This window comes from Erigeron canadensis, chromosome 6 (assembly GCF_010389155.1).
Source record: "Erigeron canadensis isolate Cc75 chromosome 6, C_canadensis_v1, whole genome shotgun sequence".
In the NCBI taxonomy this organism is placed as follows: Eukaryota; Viridiplantae; Streptophyta; class Magnoliopsida; order Asterales; family Asteraceae; genus Erigeron; species Erigeron canadensis.
Genome location: NC_057766.1, coordinates 10,873,107 through 10,893,595, shown reverse-complemented (window position 1 = coordinate 10,893,595; position 20,489 = coordinate 10,873,107). Strand labels below are relative to the sequence as shown.

The window sequence follows — 20,489 nt, the reverse complement described above, 5'->3', positions numbered from 1 at the left end:
CCAAACTCCTTTACATTTAGCACTAAGATTAGCAAAGCAATTAAATCCCGAATAGAACTTAAAACCCGTACCCAAAGAATATTAGGAATATTTAGAGCTCTCTAACGCCAACTGCGTGATTCATAGCTTAAAACTCACACCTCCATTCTCTTTCGCGGCTAAAACCGAATCCCATTTGACCCTAGCAATTTTTCTTTTGTCTCTCGTCCCACCCCAAAAAAGACGATTTAAAGAAATAAGTGTAAACCTACCACCGATCGAAAGCATGTTTACTTTCCACCTTGATAACCTTTTCTGCTGAAATTTGGAGATGACCTGGTCCTATGTGCTTACCCTTACTGTCTTCAATTGGGATTCGAAGTCGTTTAACTTTTATTTTCTTATTCTTATTTTATTACCAAGTTTAGTATGTTAATTTACAAAATTTCGATGCTTAAGGTGGGCAATTGCCCCTCTTGGCCCATGTAATACCGCCATTGTGCACTAGGATTAAAAGAATTTCGAACTCATGTCATTTGTGTGAGAGATGAAACGATTATACTAGCCAATCTTGTAATGGTTTTCAATATTTATATATGAAAGCCTGAAAGTAATATTAAAAATAAACGACTTAAATACATTTATTTTTCACAAACAAGTTAAAATAGTGAAATTTATATAATTTATGTGTCATACGAGTATAAGTTTGTGTTTCTTTCTATTTCTCCTAATCCCATTATTATATATATTATGCCACATGATTTTTTTAAGACCTAAATGTATTTTACTATCCTTAATTTTGCTTACTTGATTGTAATACGTTGAATTAAGATATAATATAGTATTATTCTTGTTTTGAAAATTTAATATTAATACTAATTACTAGATTAATAAGTTAGCCATGGTACTTGTACACTAACCAGCTAAGTATCTTTTTCTTTAAAAAAGATAATACACCTTTCACAGTGTTTTTTTTTTTTTTTTTTTTTCAGTGCTGAACCTTTTGTTAATTAGTTTTTTCGTTTTCACCCCATTTATATGTTTTTTTGTAATTTTTTTTCTTTTTGCATTACATTTTCTTATCTTTCTCGATTTTGAGAAAGTTTGGAAATTCCTCGTTCCAACCTATGAGTCAAGCCAATATCCAATACTTTTTTCATCACCTATTTCACCATTTAGCACTATATTAGCCCTCGCCAACTTCACTTGACCTGAAATGACTATATAAGACTAAAATCTGATCATTGACGCATTCAACTGTAATGTAATGCACCATATCTAAAAATAAACGAAAATAATAGTAATAAATACTACCTTAACTTTAGATAAATCTCTAATTAACTTGCAATCCACCAATAACCTTCTGATTTCACCAAGAACTCTTGCTAAAATCACTCCAAGGGTGAAAAATCGAAAGATTACCCAATTAAATATAAGTAAAATTACATTGTTGAAACATATTATTGTTTTGGAGATCATGGAATAGTCAAGATACTTGAGCAATTAAACAGCAACATAATATAATCACACAACTAACACTAACTAAAAGTAACAACATTACATTCTTGAAACACAACATGAAACTCCAAGACAGAATTCATCATGTTTGCCGAATCAAGTTATTCAGGTGTTAGTAGCCATAAAATCTTTCGTCAGCTTTCAAGCACTGATCTCAATTCCATAAAATATGAACTAATGTTTTCAAGATCTTTAACCAACTTCTCTGACAAAATCTCTCTGTTCTCTCCCAACATATCACCCATTTTTTGCAAACACTTGCTTCTTTCTTCTTGTAATTCCTCTTCTCTTTTCATCCCAATTTCCATGTCTTCCCTTAGAATCTTTATCTCTTCATCTTTCAATCCACATTCAAACAGAGATTGTTGATATTCAATCAATATGTTTTCAAATTCCTTTTGTCCAGTTTCTTTCATGTTTAATACCATCTCCTTCTCTTGAACATTGTTTTGAAGCTTAATTTCCATCTCCTCCATAGACATTGTGCATTTCTGAACTTCAAATTCAGCTGCCTGCGTTTCTTCATCCAACCTTTTTAACTTTCTGCTCAGTTTTTCAGATACCTTGTTCATCGTCTCGAGTTTTTCTCTTTCGTGGTTCATCTGAAGCTGCAGCTTTGTCTTTTCTTCTTCGGATCTGAGTAATTCAGTTGCTTTGCTACTTGGTTGCCATTCAATGTTGTCAATGCCAAGGAGAACTGTTTCCTTTTCACGCTTCTTGTTTTCTCCCTCGATTTTTAGCTTCAAAGTTGCTATGTTGTTCTTTAACTCAACTTCAGATTGAGTAGCCTTCAGCTGTGCAACTTTGGTTTCTTCCTTGATAGACAATATGTGAGCCAACTCTTTTTTCTTTGACTTTAAATGAGATAATGACGCATGTGTCTTAGACCTGGCTTGTGCTTCTCTTTGTTCAAAGTAACTGAGAGATTTAGAAAAGTTTGACATGGAGCATCTTAGAGCTGTTAGCTTTCGTTCAAGTGTGTTTTCTCTTTCTTTTAGATCAGAAAGAAGGAAGCTTGTTGAAGTGTGATCTTTTTGTTTCACCAGAATATCATCTTTGACCTCTTGTATATTTCTTGAAAGCCAATCAATATCTATAATTCCTCTTTCTAGGGAAGTAAAAATGCTGAAACTTTCAGAAGACTTTGAAAGCATTTCCTGTGCTTTATCTAACTTTTCCCGAATATTGATAATGCTTTCAACATTCCTTTTTTCATCACAAAAACTGGAATCTTTAACACATTCTGCCTCCATGGCAGTGGTAGAAGGTTCTCCTGAATCACAATATTCACTTGTTCTTAGACTGGAGCATTGACTTTGTTCTTCCTTTACATTGACTTCTACTAGATTATTTCCATCAAGTAAATCATGGGTTTCACAAGATAAACCAGAATCATTCTGAACTCCATTCAGCTCATGAACTCGTCTTTTCAGCTCATCTCTTTCTTGCATTGCCTTTTCATACAATCCCAGTAATTTATCATTCTCCTCATGCATTTCCACTAGCTGATGCTCTAAATCCTCGTTTACCCTTTTCATTTCGAGTTCCTTTTCAGCAAACTCAGTTTGGTCAACACGGCTCTTTTGACTTTCTGCATCTCTTGTAACACTTTGTTGACCATCTGCAACTGCGCGCTCATAAAGTTCAATGAGTCTATTGTTGTCATCAATTAGCATCTTGAGCTTTATTCTCAACTCATCATTTTCTTTAGACAGAATAATCGCAGTTTCATGAGCTTCTGCTTCTCTTTGACTTGCAGCTGCAATAGCATCAACCATGGTTTGTAGCTCTCTTTGATCACTTACAGTAACATTGGGTGTGGTAACTAAAGGGAACTCAAATTGTGTTTTCCCCGTGTTAACAGGAGTTACAGGGTCCTGAAACAAATGCATAAATCATTAAGCAGTACACATTCAGTATTATCCTCTTATATACGACAGTTTTGTAATTAAAAACACTCTTAATTAAATGTGTGTAACAATTCCTCAATAATCCAATACTGATTAGTTGACATCTCTATAATCAGATAATTAGAATCAGTTTGTCCACCCAAACATACAAAACTTATGAGTGCGTTAGATAAATAGATTTACCTTAAGGCTAAAAAGGTCACCGTCTTTTTGGCTGTCCATCGTGAAGTCAAAATTTGGTTCCTGGTTCATTAGATACATAAATAATACAATAGTGAGTAGAAAAAAGAGGAACCTATGTACACAGATTACATTAAGAAAGAACGTGACAAAGAAAACACTTCTTATGGCTTAAATTACCTTAATATGTGCAGGCTCTGTTTCATGCATAAGTTTCCAGTCGAGTGCTTCCAGCAACTGTGCATATATGCAACAACATTTAACACGGGTGTGAAATGATAAAATAGAAACACAAAATATCTAAATTATAACGGCAAAGCATTATGGACCTTATTCTCAAGTATCATGATCTGTTCATCCATTTGTTCTCGCTCCCCTTCCTCATAAAATGATTTTAACCTGTATTTTAGAACATTGACTTATGAGAAACAGTGATTCAAACGAATAATTATTATTAAAAAATAAAAAGCAGAAAATAATTGGCAAGAACGTAGCCACATGCCTCCTGATCTCTTCTTTTAGTCTCAAGTTTTCCATTGCAAATCTGGTAACATCTTGGTTCCTGTCAGCTTGGGATCGTAAGACATCAAGCTCCTTTAAATGTTCTTCCTTCTCTTTTAGCAAGTGTGTCTCTGCAGATATCTTAGCAGATGCAACACCCTCAAGCCTCTTTATCGCAGCTTCACGAAACCTTAATCTCATTTTCAGACCTTGTATCTCATCTTCTCTTTGTTTTGCCTACCCTTCCGCAACATAAATGATTAGATTTCTAACAAGAGCTGACTATAAGGTCAGGTTGAGTAACAAACCAAAATGGGTTAAAATAAGCTATATTCGGGTTAGAGGTTTTGGTCTACTGGTCTACCCACATTCCATTTTTATCCACTTTTGAAGTATTTAATTAATAAGTATTGGGTTGAACAAGATTGCAACAAGACATATTATTACAGTATTAATCTATATGTTTAAGTATAGCAATTTGTGAGATTGCATGCATTAACCATTCACCTTGTATAAACTCCAATCTGTTTAACCATGTGTCGCGTTTAAGATCAAGCATTACTCAGACCACCTCATTTATAAGCAACTAAGTTAAAATTCTCACCATGACCCTAAATCAGATTCTTGTAGGTACATACCAATTGCAGAGCAGCCTCCGTTTCAGCAGTTAGTGCCTGCAAGGTAATGTCTTTATCCTTTTCCCTCCTAAAAGCACCAACAAGTGCAACTTCATACTCTTTTTTCTGCAGATTAAAGCAGCTTTTGAAAATATATTCTCACAACTAATTATTAAAGCAACTTTTCACAATATTTTCAAGGGTTTTGGTTGTAAAGAAACAATCATTCTAGCCAAGACAGATGCTCTAACAGCTGAACAACTCTATATATGTAACACCATTGTCTGTAAAACTGACAACTACCTGTGATAATCGTTTAACAGCAGTAACTGGACTAAATGCTCCTTGAATCCCTTCCCACTTGAAAGTTCCTGGAGATCCAGGAAAAGACACTGTCCAAGCATCATCTCCATTGTTCTCAGCTCCCCCGTTAACCACACTTTGCAAACGAGAAACTTCTTGCTGTGAACAAGAATCTTCATTTAGAAACAATAACTTATAAAATATAGTTTCACTGATCAAAGAAATTTCAATTAATTGTAATTAAGGTATTATTGAGGTACACATTCAATAACCTATAGTCATTTTAAATGATTTATTATATTTTCTGCACAGTGTGACTAATGTCAACAACAAAAAATTCAAATATAACCTTCAGCTGTTGAATCTGCAACCTCATAGCAAGAACATCTCCAGAAGCATCTTCATTGATGGTTGCCTGAGGAAAAAAAAATTCAAATTTCTCCATATATCGGTAACCACACATAAGAATAAATATGTTCTGTGCTAGGTAAACTAGTGATACATTATCTTGACCCCCCTCTACCAGCTGAGCAAAATTTTCCATGTGGTTATGTGAGCTTATGAATGATAAAGGTACACCATATTTAATGAAGCTTAATCCAGACTCAAAAGAAAAGGATGGACATACATGATTTTTAATGAACTTTGCACGTTGAGCGAACTTGAGTGTACTCAACGTCTCCAACGAATTGCTGCATGATCATACACAAATTACTGAATTCATGGGCTTAAATTTAAGATATAATTAACAACAGCCAGAAAATATCGATAATATTTCAAGGGTGACAAGGTCTTTTTTAGAAATTAGCTATTTATATTCTTCACCATTCAAAGCATGATGTCTCACGTGCAATAAATCAGACATTTATTAGATAATATTGCCTAATGGAGATTTATTGTGGGTTAACCTAGGTATCCGTCCCGCTTTGCAAGCCGACTAATCCCAGGGTGACAACCTGTTTTGTGGGTTGGTTAACTGAGAGATGCTTTTTATATAAGTATTTAGTTGATTACAAGAATCAATGACAACCGGCATACTAGTTCTACAACAAGAGATTGTGCCATAGGGCATTCTAGATGCACTCACCAACTAGATGGACTGATATTTGCAATTATTGTAGTTTTTGAATTTCCTCCCAGAGAATCCTGAAACTCATGCAACCTTTTTTATCAGTTTTTCATGTCAAGAAGTGGTGAAAACAAATTTGGAAAAAGAAAGGCAAAAACAACTAAGACTTATTAAAATGATCAAACTTTTAGTATCAACGGCATTGATAACATAACTTTTTACACCAACTGGCGTTAATATGTTCATGAAGCAGAAAGAACCTGAAGTAAAAATGTGAGCTTTGAATCACGGTATGGGACATGTTGAGATTTCCCATTTGACACATTGACAAGGTTCATAATAACAAGTCTGCATTTTTAGTAGCCACCAAAGAAATAAAATGAGATGAATAAAATATACAGTTAAACAAAGAGAAAGCTAAAGTTTATCAACATGAAATATAGAAAGTGTGAATAGCATACCCTAGAGTTGAGAGTGATTTATTGATATTAGTAGCTTCCTTTAGACGTTCTCCTTCGGCACCAGAACTTTTCTGCCTGCATTATAGCATTATCAATAATCAGCATATAGTCATATTCCTTCAACTTTATTAGTGCATACAAAATCTTTGAATTCCTACCTCTCAGAGCCTGCCAGATCCACAAGATTAAGGCGAGAAAACCGATGATGTGTCACGCCTTGAGAGTTCCACTGTTAGCAACAAGCTTGGTTAGAACTGAAAACTAATGAACGAAAACATAAAAGCATCATATGTTCTCATTATAACGATATAAAGAAAGGCAACTCACTTTACTTTCTATTATGCATGTGAATACACTGTGAGAGCGACTACTAGCGCGATTCATGTTTGTGGATGCAACCTTTCTGTTTGCTGCACCCTGAAATGCATTGAACATAATCAACTTACAAAGGACACATACAAATGTTTAAATTTATCTTCAAATGAACAATTCTATTCCAACATCTGCTTAGAAATGTAATAATATCAACAAAAGAAAATGAGAATATATAGGAACTTCTAAGTTGTAAGTTAAAAAAAACCTGAATAAGTTGTTGAATCACGTCTCTAGGACTGGTAACCTCAATCTCCTTTAGATTCTCAACGTACACCCCTTTCTTGGTGTCTTCTCTTATCTGAAGATAACAGAAATTTAGACTCCTTTCTTTAGTAGAAACATAATCGAGTACTGCATACCTTACTTATCAACGGCCAAGTAGATAAACTGAGAATAATATGCCAGTACATAAAATGCTAAGCTAACTTCATTTAGCCTTACAATTCTAATATGAAACATAGGTCTTTTCCAATGCCATCTACTCAAACAAAAAAGTAATAGGAGCTAAATAAAGAAGGAAGAGAGAGAAATGAAGTCAAGATAATTTGACCTGTAAATTAGTGGATGATGGGTCTAACAGGTCAAGTATTTGCTCGTTGTATATCTCCAAAAATGAGCATTTACAAGTATATTGTAATTTTTCTTCCCTTCGAGCCTCCTTATCCTGCAGCAGCTCAGTTGGACACATGGAGCACATTAGATCATGAAAAAGTATGAATCTCTAGAATTGACAATATATCTTCATGACTCCCAATCGATGCAAGTACACAATATAGAATGACTACCTTTTGAATACGTGTAAACAGATATTCAAAGACCCTGGGAGTCATCCCAGAATTGACACTATGTCTTCGAGATCCCCCATCAATGTCTCCAAGCATTGTGTGGGTCTTTCCACTACCTGTCTACAGTTAAATAGTAAATTCAGTAACACGAAGTTTTGTAAAGAGATTACTTGCACAATATATATATATAGCAACCACAATGGAATTTAAACAATGTAAATAACATAAAATATAGTAACACAAAAGTAAGCAAACTCACTTGACCATAAGCAAACATGCAACTATTGTAGCCTCCCATGCAGTTCTCCACCATGGGTACTCCAGCAACATTGAATAGCATCTCCTGCAACATAACGAAATAAACCATAAACTCGTAAGAAACACAAAATGATATAAACTACGCACTCCAAAGGCCTTATATTCACCTGGGTAACATGTTCGTCGGCAACATGATCAAACGTAAAGCGTGCTTCTGGAGGTCCAATCCATGTAACTGTTTGACTACTTCCCTGTTTTACACATCTACTCGGCCCCTGAACAGCAATCTCAGAGCTGCTAAGCGGTCGTACTCTTATAATAACCTGCATTCAATAACATTTCCAGAACAATGAATTGAACAATTTATATAACTTTTAAATTTGGGTATTTTTATTTCTAAGTCAAATAAACTTTCAAAGTGATTAAAACTTCACTCAAATTATTATAAATTGCAAATTTTCAGTAATTGACATTATATGTATTCAGTTAATTTTCTTGACATGACCTCCATATAAGTTGTGGCATCATCAAATCATTGATTTTAAATCTTAATTGAAAGTTCGATAAAAACAATAAGAAGTTTGTTTACTTTTTGAATAAATTCAAATACAATTTATTTTTAGGCCAATTAAACTAACATAATAACAAAATTAAATCAATTAATTTAGTAAACTAACATAGAAATGACCTAATTAATTAATTAATAAAATAAATAAATAAAACCTTAAATCACAATTGAGAAAGTACCTGAACATTGTGATCTTTCCAAAAAGAAGGATCTTCACGGAACTCAAAAGTATCGTTTAAGTTAACCGCAACAGACGAATAATCGGATCTATCTCTAAAATTTGAGACGGCGGATGAATTGTAAGGGGTTTGTTTCATAACAGACTTTGCAAGATCTGGAGTGTTTCGGATCGGTGGGGGCATCGATTCGGAGGGATGGTTGTGTTGATTGTTGTAACCGAATCTAGTTTTGAAATCGGAAGACTGCATTGTGAGCTTCAGAGAATAAGAAAAGAAAAAGAGTGATTGAAATGGGGAAAGGAACGTTTGTTTTTTGGGGGGTTTAAAGATTTGAAAATTTTGAAATGTGAAAGGGCCCGCCTTGGAGAGTTGGAGTAGTATTTTTGAGGTTTTGTTTTTGGACGGAGGGATTCCCTCTTAAGGGTCAAATTAGAGTGATTGGGTTCAACATTCCAAAACGATTTAATCCAACTATTAAAGGTTTTTAACTTGACTCAAGTTAAATGACCATAGTGCTCGCGCGTTGCAGCGGCTAGAAGACGTAGACTATATAAAAGGGAGGCTGTGGTGGAAATCGAGGGGGCGGTGGAAAAAGAGGACGGTGCGGAAGATGATAAAAGTTTGATGAGAGCGTGTAATGATTAGAAAGAATGGGGAAAAAAGGATATATAAGGGTTTTATGTTTAAGTAAAGGTGTAAGGGGTATTATGGGAATACTGAAAAATGTGCTTAATTTCCTAAAATAGATGTCCAATATGCTTTATAAGGGAGTATAGAAGAACTAACTTTAAGGAATCTTCCTCCTTTCTTTTTACGAGTATGATACCACGCAATGCGACGGCAAACCGGCAATGATGGTGGTGTGATGGCGGCGAAGGGTGGTGATGGTGGTGACAACGTCAAATGATGTAGGTAATTGATGTATAAATAGTTTATAATATAAAGGGGGTAGTAGAAATATTTTATAATATAAGTGACTACTAATGGTATAATTTAATATTAAGGATTGGTGGTGATTAATTCATTAAGGGTAGTTTGGTCAATTCGCATGTTTCATATTTTCTAAACTTTCAACATATGGTTATTAATTTTATATAGTAGTATAGAAGTATTGATATGAGAAATGCTATATATACAAACTAAATACAACAAAATTTTATAAAATGATTTGACAAATTAAATATTAATTATTTTCTCTTTCTCCATTCCCTTCTTTAATTTGATTGGTTAAATATGAGTTTGTAAAAGTTTGTTTGTAATTGATTTGTAACTCTAGTATTGCTTTATCTATATGTTTATTAATTAATAGTATTGATATAAATGTGTAGTAAACCTTTTACGTTTTAGATAGATTCTTTCGAGGATATGTGGGGAGATTTTGGTAATCAAAATTATGAGAGACTGATAATAAATTTGAATCCCGGAGAGAGACCCTTAATTTGACTACGACACTAACTATTTCTACACCGAGGATGTATAATTAAATGATGGCATTAACGTATAAATGGATATTAAAGTTTAATACTAACTTTTGCTTATATCTGGTCCCGTACATATCAACCAAATCGGGGCACACCCCTTCAAGAGCTTGCTTTAAGCACATCAAATTATCATAAGGCTAAAAGGAGTGGAGTTGCGGGGGGTTGAATGTGAGATCCGCCAAATTCAGGTCGACAAATTTTGACATTTATATTAATAATTGTAGAATAAAATAGTTATGTGTATACACATGATATATATATATATATATAACTCAAATACTTGTTGATGCAACCCATGGGTTAAAAACTATTATTATTATAGATACATAGCTATATTAACTATGTGTTAATGAAAAATATTGATTAACATTTTTTATTACAAGGAATATCTAATCTAACTATTTTTGTACTACAAAACTCAAACATCTAGGGGGTGTTTGGTATGATAGAATAAAAAGGGGAGAAAGAGAATGAGAAAGACTTCCCTTGTTTGTTTGCGATGAAGAAAGAGAATGAGAAAGGGGAATCAATTCCATTCTCTCTGTAAGGTGCCCTATTGTTGCGTGGATCGTAATAAGACGTGATTCGTTATGACAAGAGTGCGGAATCCTCTTGAGATTACTAGATTACTATTGCCTTTCGTTGATTAATAAGCAATTAACCAACCCAAGGAGATGCACAAGGCTTGTGGTTCGTGTAGGAGATCACACGAAGGAACAAATAACCTTAGATCGTTAATTCGTGAATAACTCTTAAGAATTCGTAAATCATTAACCTAATTTCGTAGATTAGGTCTTGTATTTATACTAATTGATATTGGGTTCGTGTGGGCTTAGACCTTAATTGCGTAATTAGGCCCGAACAATAACTAATCGTTCTGCCTCGTGCTGACGTCAACACGAGGTTCATCCTTCACATTGATGACGTCAGCACGAGGGACAACCTTTAGTTCTTTGTTTTGACTTTGTTTGACTCGTACATAACATCCAATCACCGTTTAAGTGTTCTACGACACTTATAAACCTTGATTCTATGTTCTTGTACCTGCAAAACAATATATAACACACAAACACAATACAAAACATAAACAAATATAATATTGAAGTTCAAACGTAATCATTAAATATCAACACAAGTTCTTATTTAAATGATTACAAACAAGTTCCTAAAAACGTAACCAATAATCAAATCTATGTTGCGATTGTCACACCGAATCTGCATCTACAAACTCCCCCTTGACGATTACAACTAGATCCCTTTAAAGTCTTCAAAACTTGAACTTCAAAGCTATCCATTAAACAAAAGCCTGGTGCTATTCGCATGAATTCTCTCCTGCAAACAATGTGCGAGAATGTTGCGATAGCGCCTTTCCGCTACTCTCCAAAAATCCACAGCTGAGCAAGGTGTATCCAAAAGTCTTCTTTGATCACCTCTTGACAAATTGACAACCTGCATTGGATCATACATGCGTAGCAACATCTGTTTCTTTGAATCATCAATAAACATCTGTGTAACACCCCGCTAAAGCGGAATATACGGGATGCACAGACAAGTACAAATGCACACAGTACAAGTTCAACGCAGCCATTAAGATTAGTCAAAGATCAAGAGAACAAAGTCATTACAAATCATATTTAAGTCTAGATCAGAAGTACAAATGTTATTACGGAATATAACTGAATCAGAATAGTCAAATTCATGGGACAGAACAATTGTCTCATAGAACAGTACTTGAACTGGAATAGCAATAAGGCCATCGTAGCTCCAGGACTTGTACGCTAGAACCGTCACCAAGGGAATGAGCTTAGAACGGAAGACTCTTATGCTGAGATCTAGAACCTAGCCTGAAAAGCATGTAAGTTCGAAGGTCAACTACGAAAGTAGTTGGTGAGATTCACATAAAGTACTTTATAAATATACATAGTACTGGTATGTATAAAAGTCAAGTCATATAGTCTGAACGGCTGTCAAATGTACCTTGCTGTAATAACAATAGTTTAGAATCTGTAATGTACTTAATATGTATGTCTATTATTACTGCTAATCCGCTTGGCCATAACGAGCTATGATAAATCGGGGAACTCATGTACTCAGATAGTCTATAAGTATGAACCAGGTCAGAACCGGTGACCAGAACATGTGATCAGAACAGGTGATCAATAAGTCTAGGTAATATGCATTCTCCTGTCCTGAGGAGAATGAGGATGGGCCTACCCTAACAGTGCTGTCCATATACCTACGGTCCATTCCCAGAACTGGTGGGAGATGAATTGATAGCAGTAAGTCTTAGGCCTCATACATAAAATAAGTACATAACAGTATGTATTCAAGATCCTGCCCATTCAAGATCTAGAACACACATTAAGAAAATAAGTATCATAACATAAATAGTCTGTCTGTACGTAAATAGTCTGTCTGAAAGTAGTCTGTCTGTCTCAAAATAGTACGTAGTACAGTCAAGAGAATATATATATATAAGTCTGTATATATATATAAGTACAAAATAGTTTTCATGCTTTTCAGTCCCCGATAAAGAACTTTAAAAATGTACGAAAGGGGGAATAAGTGAACTCACAGTGATCTGGTACAATATAGAGAACTAGTACAGTGAACAAGTACAAAGATAGATAAGTACATCTATCGAGATCCAATTACGCCTTGCCGAACTCCTATGCACATAATGACCATATAGAAGTACATGTATTAGTCTAAGTGATTATTCAAATCACAAATGTCCTTGATGAACTGATGATTTGGTCCTTTGAACATTTTGACTCAAACTAGTTTTAACTGGACTTTACGTACATGAACTGAACGAAGGTGAGCCTTAAGTCGGTTTGAACTGAGCTGAACGAATTTAGACCTTAAATTCGTTTGACTGAACCTTACGAATTTAATCATTAAATTCGCATGAACTGTTAGACGAAGTTGACTTTATTTTCGCATGAACTCCTTAAACGAATTTGTCTTTTATTTCCGTATGATCTGAACGGGTACGAAAATGGCCCCTAAATTCGCAAGCATTATTAAGTTCGTTTAATGACAGTAACATTTGAAATTTTCATTTATGAAAACGAATTTAAAATTCGTTTGGAGAGAAAAGAACATTATTTTCGTTGGAAGATACATAGACTGGACTTCGGGTGAGGGGAAAAAGGGCTTATAAATTCGTTACAATGGGAAACGACCATAAGTTCGTTTGGGCTCATATTGAACGAAGTTATTTGTTAATTTCGTAAGGTGTGGATCTAAACTTAAGCTAATTTCGTTTTGAGCATGATAAATTCGTTTGATGATGCAGGCATACGAATCATAAGACTGAACTTAACAAAATCACGGGTTTTGAAGATCAAGACATGTTACGACCCAAATTTGATCACAAAACAGTTACTAGACTTATTTAAACATAAGCCCATCAATCTTTAACACGTTTTTGACATCAAAATCGACCAAATCATCAAGAACACAAGTCTAAAAGTTTATTTTTAATTTCATCAAAACATAAGATTTGTTGTTACCTCAAAACCGATTACAGAAACACGTTTGATGATTACCAGGAAGCTAATGATATCAAAGATTTCACCCAAACCAACCAAAATCAGGAGATGAATTTAGTGTGTGTTTTAAGGTGTGGGGGAGTGTGTGAAGAGAGGTAGGAGATGATGAATAGTAAACTTTTAGGGTTTTACACTTTCTATTTATACCTACCATAAAAATGAAATTCACAACTACAAGGACCATTTGCAATTAATTTAGGCTGAACTCTTTTAGGAACTTTTAACATTTACGAACCGACTTATTATATTATTGTACGTAATCACAAACTCGTCGTACAATATTAATATTTAGATCAAATTGAAGTTCATATAAGCTCATAATGAACATCTAAAGTACGTCTAGAACTCATATAAGTTAAACTGTCTGGCCGATCCAGTGGCATATGTACGTTTCTAAGAACTTAAATAGAACATTTCTGGGACGGTTGTTACAATCTGTGCTTCGCCTGACTTGATATCTATCTGCCAAAATGTCATCTCCGTCAGCATATCTTGATCCCATCTGATAGCGGGAACCTTCTTAACACATTTAATCCTCTTCTGGACAAATCGAAATGTGCCATCTGGATTCTTAATCTTATTTAAAGGTGTTGGCTTCAGACCTCTATCACTGAAATACTTAATCCTTTCATCTCTGAATCTATTCCAGTAGAAATCTGCAAGTCCATTGCTCTGAAGATTAACGAACCAGTGTCTTCCCAGATCTATCATGTCTGAATCACTGAGAGAGTGGAAATGTCTTCGACTTATTGACATGTACTGACAACCCTCCTTTCTCTTGATAATAAACAATTTGATTCTGTGATCATAGAACCAACTTTGAATCACTGAGAAGTATTTGGGTGCATCCTTGTCTGAGACATATTCCCAAAACATCGATGGTTTATACGTATCACGTATCATCAAACCAGTATGTCCTCTATAACCTGGAATTAGTCTATTAACAATAAACTCATGATCTTGCTGCACCGGAGGTATATTAAATCTTCCAAGGTCAACCTCTCGTGTAGCATCTATATTCCAGTATAGATCAAAAATATTGTCATGTCCTTCATCGACTATGTTTGCATATACAGCAAATCTCAACCTTGCAGCATTCTTAGGTTCATCTGGACTATCTCTGATTGGATTGAGATTGAGATGTTCTACTTCAGCTATCGGTTCAACTTGAATGACTTCATCTTCATTAAAGACACGATCAAAGTCATAAGGTGTCTCAAGCAACCTTTGTCTATCAGCTTCCAAAGTAATGAACTCTCCTTCTTCCAAATCTTCATCATTGATACTTTCTAGATCTTCTTCAGCATCAAGATCCTCCAATGCACCTATCCTTTGAAGCTAATCTGCAATTCAAAAGATTTACATATACAAAGATAAAGAACATAAATCACAAGTCAAGACATAATAAAATAGTATAAATACATTAAAAGAAATTAAAATAAATAATACTATATCATAAATATAATGTAACAATTACATTAATATTTATCTTATAATCTTTATCTATTTTAACTTACAATAATATTATATCATAAATATAACGTAACACATACATTCATATTTATCTTATAATCATTATTTTTCATTACTCGAGTATTTTAAAATTACACTGTCAATATGTTAAGCCGAACAGAATAATTCTTTGATAACTATTCTAAGCTGAATAACACTTTGATTAACACTCTAAACTGTTATTATAACTCAAGTAATCTAATGTACACATATCATTAAAAACACAAAATCAATAGCACTAAGGTTCATAATCCGAATCTGAATCCGAATCTGACTCTGACTCTGGAGATGTATGAGTTAACCCTGACTGTTCTTTCATTTGATCCTTAAGCGATCCTGGATCATAATAATCATCATAATCCATAATCTCAGCTCTAGCTCTCATATGAGCTTGTGGATCATATCCCAATCTCTTTTCTAGTCTATGCACAATTAAAGGGTGCAAATCTGACTCTGTAGAGGCATTGGTAGTAGAATCCGTCTTAGTTGACTCACTATCCTGAGTAAATTTTCCTTTGCTAAGATTTTCTTTTTCTTTTTATTACTATGAGGATCATTCACTATCTCCCTTTCTATTCTATCAGAATTAGAATCGGAGTTACCTGAATTGGAATCTTCCCCATCATTGTTATTTGGATCATCAGGATCTGCATCTGGAGTGGTCATCACAGCTTTGCCTTTATCTTGAGTCCTAGAAGTACTAGCACCAGCAATCTCTGACTCTCTTTGTCTTGATGACTTCCCCTGAACATCAACAGTCTCTGTATCCATAGCAGCATCATCAGCATCTTGACCTTGACCTTGATTCTCTGGCTCACCTGGTTGTGTTTGATCTTGACCTTGAGCTAGATCTTGATCTTCATGATCATCATCTCTAGTCTTCTTTGCAAGCTCATCATCTCTACAACCATCTTTATCTCCCCCTTGAGCCAAGAATTGGTCAAGTCTAGATCCAAGAGAATGAACAAGAGCTGTCATTACGTCCATCTCTTCCTGATGCTTAGCAGCTTGGAGCTTTAGCTGATTCTCTAAAGCTGTAACCCTCATCTCTAACATCTTCTTCTCGGAAAATAAACGACTCAGCTGCACTTGAACCGGTACAGGTGGACGTGAAGTAGAAGCAACGTCAGATGTAGAGACCTGAGGGGGCATCGCAACTTCAAACGAAGGCTACGAGCACTAGAAGTTCCTATGGGAAGCATCTGTGGCCTTTGTAGAGGAGCCAACAGACGTCCCATCACTGTAGAAATAGGAACTGTCGCCTGAATGGGAGCAGACGAAGGCCTAAGAGCAACAAGTGTCGGAACTGTAGACTCCGGAGTAGCAGGAATCGTAACAGTAGTAGCATCAGTGAAAACTTGTGCACGAGAACCAATTCCCCTTATTATAAACTTTGGTCTCGACCTTCTCTCCCCAACAGTAACACCAGCAGCAGAAGTAGCAGACACAGAAGCATGAATCTCAGAAACAGAAGCTCTTAAAGCAGCAACCAATAGAGTATCACCAACAGTAGGTGCATGAGACCTCTCCATGGGTTCAGAATAAGCAGCAAACTCTCTATCAACTTCAGCTTGAGATCTTGCATATCTTCTTCTTCTCTTCGGCAGTCTTTCTTCCTCTTCTTCATCTTCTGAGTCCTCAACAACATTAACCGGGACTTCAGAAGGACCAATAGCAGCATCAACTGGAGCAGAGGTAGGATCATCAATATCCTCCATTAGAGCATCCATATCAGAATCATGCTCTAGATCACCAGTATATAGAGGAACATCATTGAGTCCCTCAAACTGATCAACTCTTTCTTCATGAAGATCGTCATGAGCCTGGTCATCATCACCAGCAGCCACAGCAACGGGTTCTTCATCCTCCCAACCTTGTCGAGGTGCAACATAGTTAGGATTAAGCAAATGTCTGAACAAAGGTGGATTATCAACCTCAATCGGAACATTTCTTCCTGACAAGTGCTTCAAACTCTCAGCAAATGCCTTATAAGTAAGACGACCTAAATTAAACGTAGGACCGTCAAATGGCAAATCAGCTGCATAGTGACGAATGATAATCATCACAAATCTTGGAAACAGAAAGAATTTCTTGTCTGTACCAAATGACCTCAACTGCTTCTCCAAATTATCAAAAATGTACTGAGAGAAGCTATATGGCTTGTTCAGCACCAAGGCAACCATCTGAGAAGCATTCTGTATATTCATCTGGTCATAGCCTGTACTCCAATGACTGATGGCCCTCAACAAATAGTAAGCAAGAAGCTTCCATTTGCCACGAAGATGATTCCTGAAGTATGGGTGAGAAATAGCTCCAGTATATCCCATACGACGTAGAGCACCGTCGCAGAAATCCTCAGAAAACTCATTCGGACCTTGCTCTATCGCGACATCACCTAAGTGTAATATCGTCCGTAAGTCTCCAGCAGAAAATGAGAATGAACATCCTCCAACAGTAGTGCGAATGTATGTATGAGCACCCATCTGCATCGAACGGGCTAAGTTCCAAAACTCTCTAATGAGACTTGTCACCAACGGAGGGTTCTCTGTCACAGCAAAATGTACATGAGAACGTGCAAGAAACTGTAGGACACCATGAAACTCTGCAGTGCACCTCGTCTGCGTAATGCTGAGATCGAGTGCAGCATTGTGCTCCTTGACCAACACACGAGCATTATTACCTTGTCCTGCCATACCTTCACAAAAACAGACAAAACCGACAAGAAAAACAAAGTTAGAATAAACGAAAATACAATTTAGGGTTTTGGCTTTCTGCTTTGTGATGACGTCATCACGAGGACGTTTTCCCTTGTCGTGACATCAGCACGAGCCAGTATGAACCCCGAAACACGAAGATCAAAAACATCTCCATATGATGTTAAAATCGATCAAAAACATCATCTTGGACTTGTTTATGGTTCGTGTATGCCCAGAAAACAAAATCGAAACGAATTCGATGAACACGAAGTTGATTCGTGTTTTTCGTGTGAATAGTGACCGAACCATAGTTTTCTTTAATTAATCTTGATTTAACACTTGTTTACTTAAATTTTTGTTAGATTTAACATGTTTAAACATCAATTAATCCAATTTTAAGTCCAATTTAACTCCAAATCATCAAAAATCAAAGATCTAATTTGTGGTTCGTCCTAGTTACTGTTTACACAAGGCAAAATCAAAAATTTGGGCATTATAACGACTTGTAATCGTTCAAATCCATAGTTAAAACATCAATAATCTATCCTAGATCAAGTATTTACCAACAAACTAGGATGATTAATATGAAAAGAAGATGAAATCGATCGAAAATAAGGACGGATGAACAGTGACACGAGGGAGACGAAGTTCGTGTGATTTACTTAGGGTTAATTTTGAGTAATTGGTAATTAATGAATAGTAATAACCCATATATATATTCGAATCCACATGGGTCGGGCCGAACACGCAGTTCGTGGGCTCGTGATGACGTCAGCGCGAGGCATGGTCAGCACGAGGTGATTTCGATTTTCCAGATTTTAAACCACAAAAGTTCCATTCCTTAGCTAAATTTCGCGAATTTTCCATAAATTTAAACAAGGAAAAATTCCAGAAATTCCAGAAACATAAACCTGTAGATACTCGTTACTAAAAACCTGTATCTACTCGAATATGCTATCGTAAATCATCCGTACTAGCTTGTCATCACAATAATGTATCAAATAAATCTTACATTATTATCTTGACATAAAATCCATCATTTCTCCATTGATGTTTAACTCAAACAAATACAAACTTACATCAAACACATTTAATGTATAATGTATGACAAAATATCATATTAACAACCTATCACATTACATCTTAGGTTGTGATCTTGATAATAAGACTATAACCTATCACACTAAGTCTTAGGTTATTAAAGCAGATCATCTTTGTATCACTTGTAATCTCTGTAGAAGCAATTTCTGAACACCTTTTGTTGTCCGTTGCAATACAATTCAAAGGGCTGACAAACAAGCGAAAACAATTCTGCCTTCAATCAAAAAATTTTTGATATCATATAAAATGAGTTTATTATCTGTAACCTGCACACTTAACAAACTTCATTAATGTATCAAAATCAATAAAGTATCATCAATATGCAAAACAACCAAAAGCTTAACCTGTCGATAAAATAAAATCTAAGGCAAGTCAAATCTTTGTCAAGCATACTTATCTACCAAAAACAATTGAAATTTCAAAAATTTAATTGAAACACATTCAAAAATATTTTGACTTTTCAATTTCCAAAACATTTCATTTTCTAAATTAAACAACTTATGTATTAATTAGAAAATCCATCTTGAAAACATTTATACCGTAAGCAACAAGACTTGTATAATTCACTAAGAATTATGACTTTTAATGCTTATCAAATCTCTCGTGCAATAAGAACTAGTTTGACACACAAACTGACACTTATTATAAAAAGTAAGATGAAACAAAAATAAAAATAAAAATAAAAAATAAACTAAGCTACTTTATTTATTTACAAGAAATTCTAAGTTACTGCAGATTAGATCAGATTAGCATTTACATAAGTCTGCAAGTGAGAAATAATTCTCTTATTATTAGTTATGAACAGTGATCCAACCACGATTACCGGTATATTTGTCCTCTTAAACACTCGGTACTTCCAGTTTCCTTTGAGTTTTGACACTTTCGACATACCCTGGCCAAGGACAGTCACCATGTAACCCGAGTAGCCTAATATGCCAATGAATAGTTTGCGAACTTATGTGACCCACATTCAGATATACTTTTGTAGTCGATACAAGCACTAAGATAGCAAAAATTCAATGTATATTCAAAAACATCCTTAACAAATCATGAGACACTTTTTAGATAACTTGAAATTAATTACTTTGTGATTTCACTTATATGCTTTTGCATTTCATTATTTATAAGGAACCCGTGATTTTCTATGAGACCCATGTAACGAACTTTCTGACAACCTATCCCAAGTTTGAAGCTTTAGGTAGGCTAGGCATACAAAGACACCCCAAGGACATACTTGTCCGAATCTCAAAGACCACATTAGCCCCTTAATTTACATTTATTTCATTTGCATAACAATATCACATTTAGCTTTCATGCTCATGATTGGTAGAGGTTTTTGCCTATACATTGAACAAATCTTATAGTAATGCTAGATTTTTCACAAAATTTAAGGACTAGATCAATTCATTACTGAAAAGCAAGCATTCTCAGCCATATAT

At 35.0% G+C, this 20,489-nt stretch overlaps 1 protein-coding gene across 1 annotated transcript; it reads right to left on the bottom strand.

Annotated features, from left to right (window-relative positions):
- Window positions 1–1,382: 1,382 nt before the first annotated feature.
- On the bottom strand, window positions 1,383–8,990 carry LOC122605209 (kinesin-like protein KIN-12E). The gene is made up of 20 exons (XM_043778111.1): window positions 8,704–8,990; window positions 8,124–8,279; window positions 7,958–8,041; window positions 7,699–7,818; window positions 7,464–7,577; window positions 7,119–7,211; window positions 6,866–6,955; window positions 6,697–6,767; window positions 6,539–6,613; window positions 6,338–6,425; window positions 6,096–6,154; window positions 5,637–5,700; window positions 5,358–5,423; window positions 5,009–5,167; window positions 4,727–4,831; window positions 4,090–4,325; window positions 3,917–3,986; window positions 3,768–3,824; window positions 3,591–3,650; window positions 1,383–3,374 (listed from the first exon to the last, which is right to left on the bottom strand). Exons 1-20 carry the CDS (start codon window positions 8,950–8,952, stop codon window positions 1,632–1,634), a joined length of 3,759 nt encoding a protein of 1,252 aa, XP_043634046.1. The 5' UTR covers window positions 8,953–8,990; the 3' UTR covers window positions 1,383–1,631.
- Window positions 8,991–20,489: the final 11,499 nt, after the last annotated feature.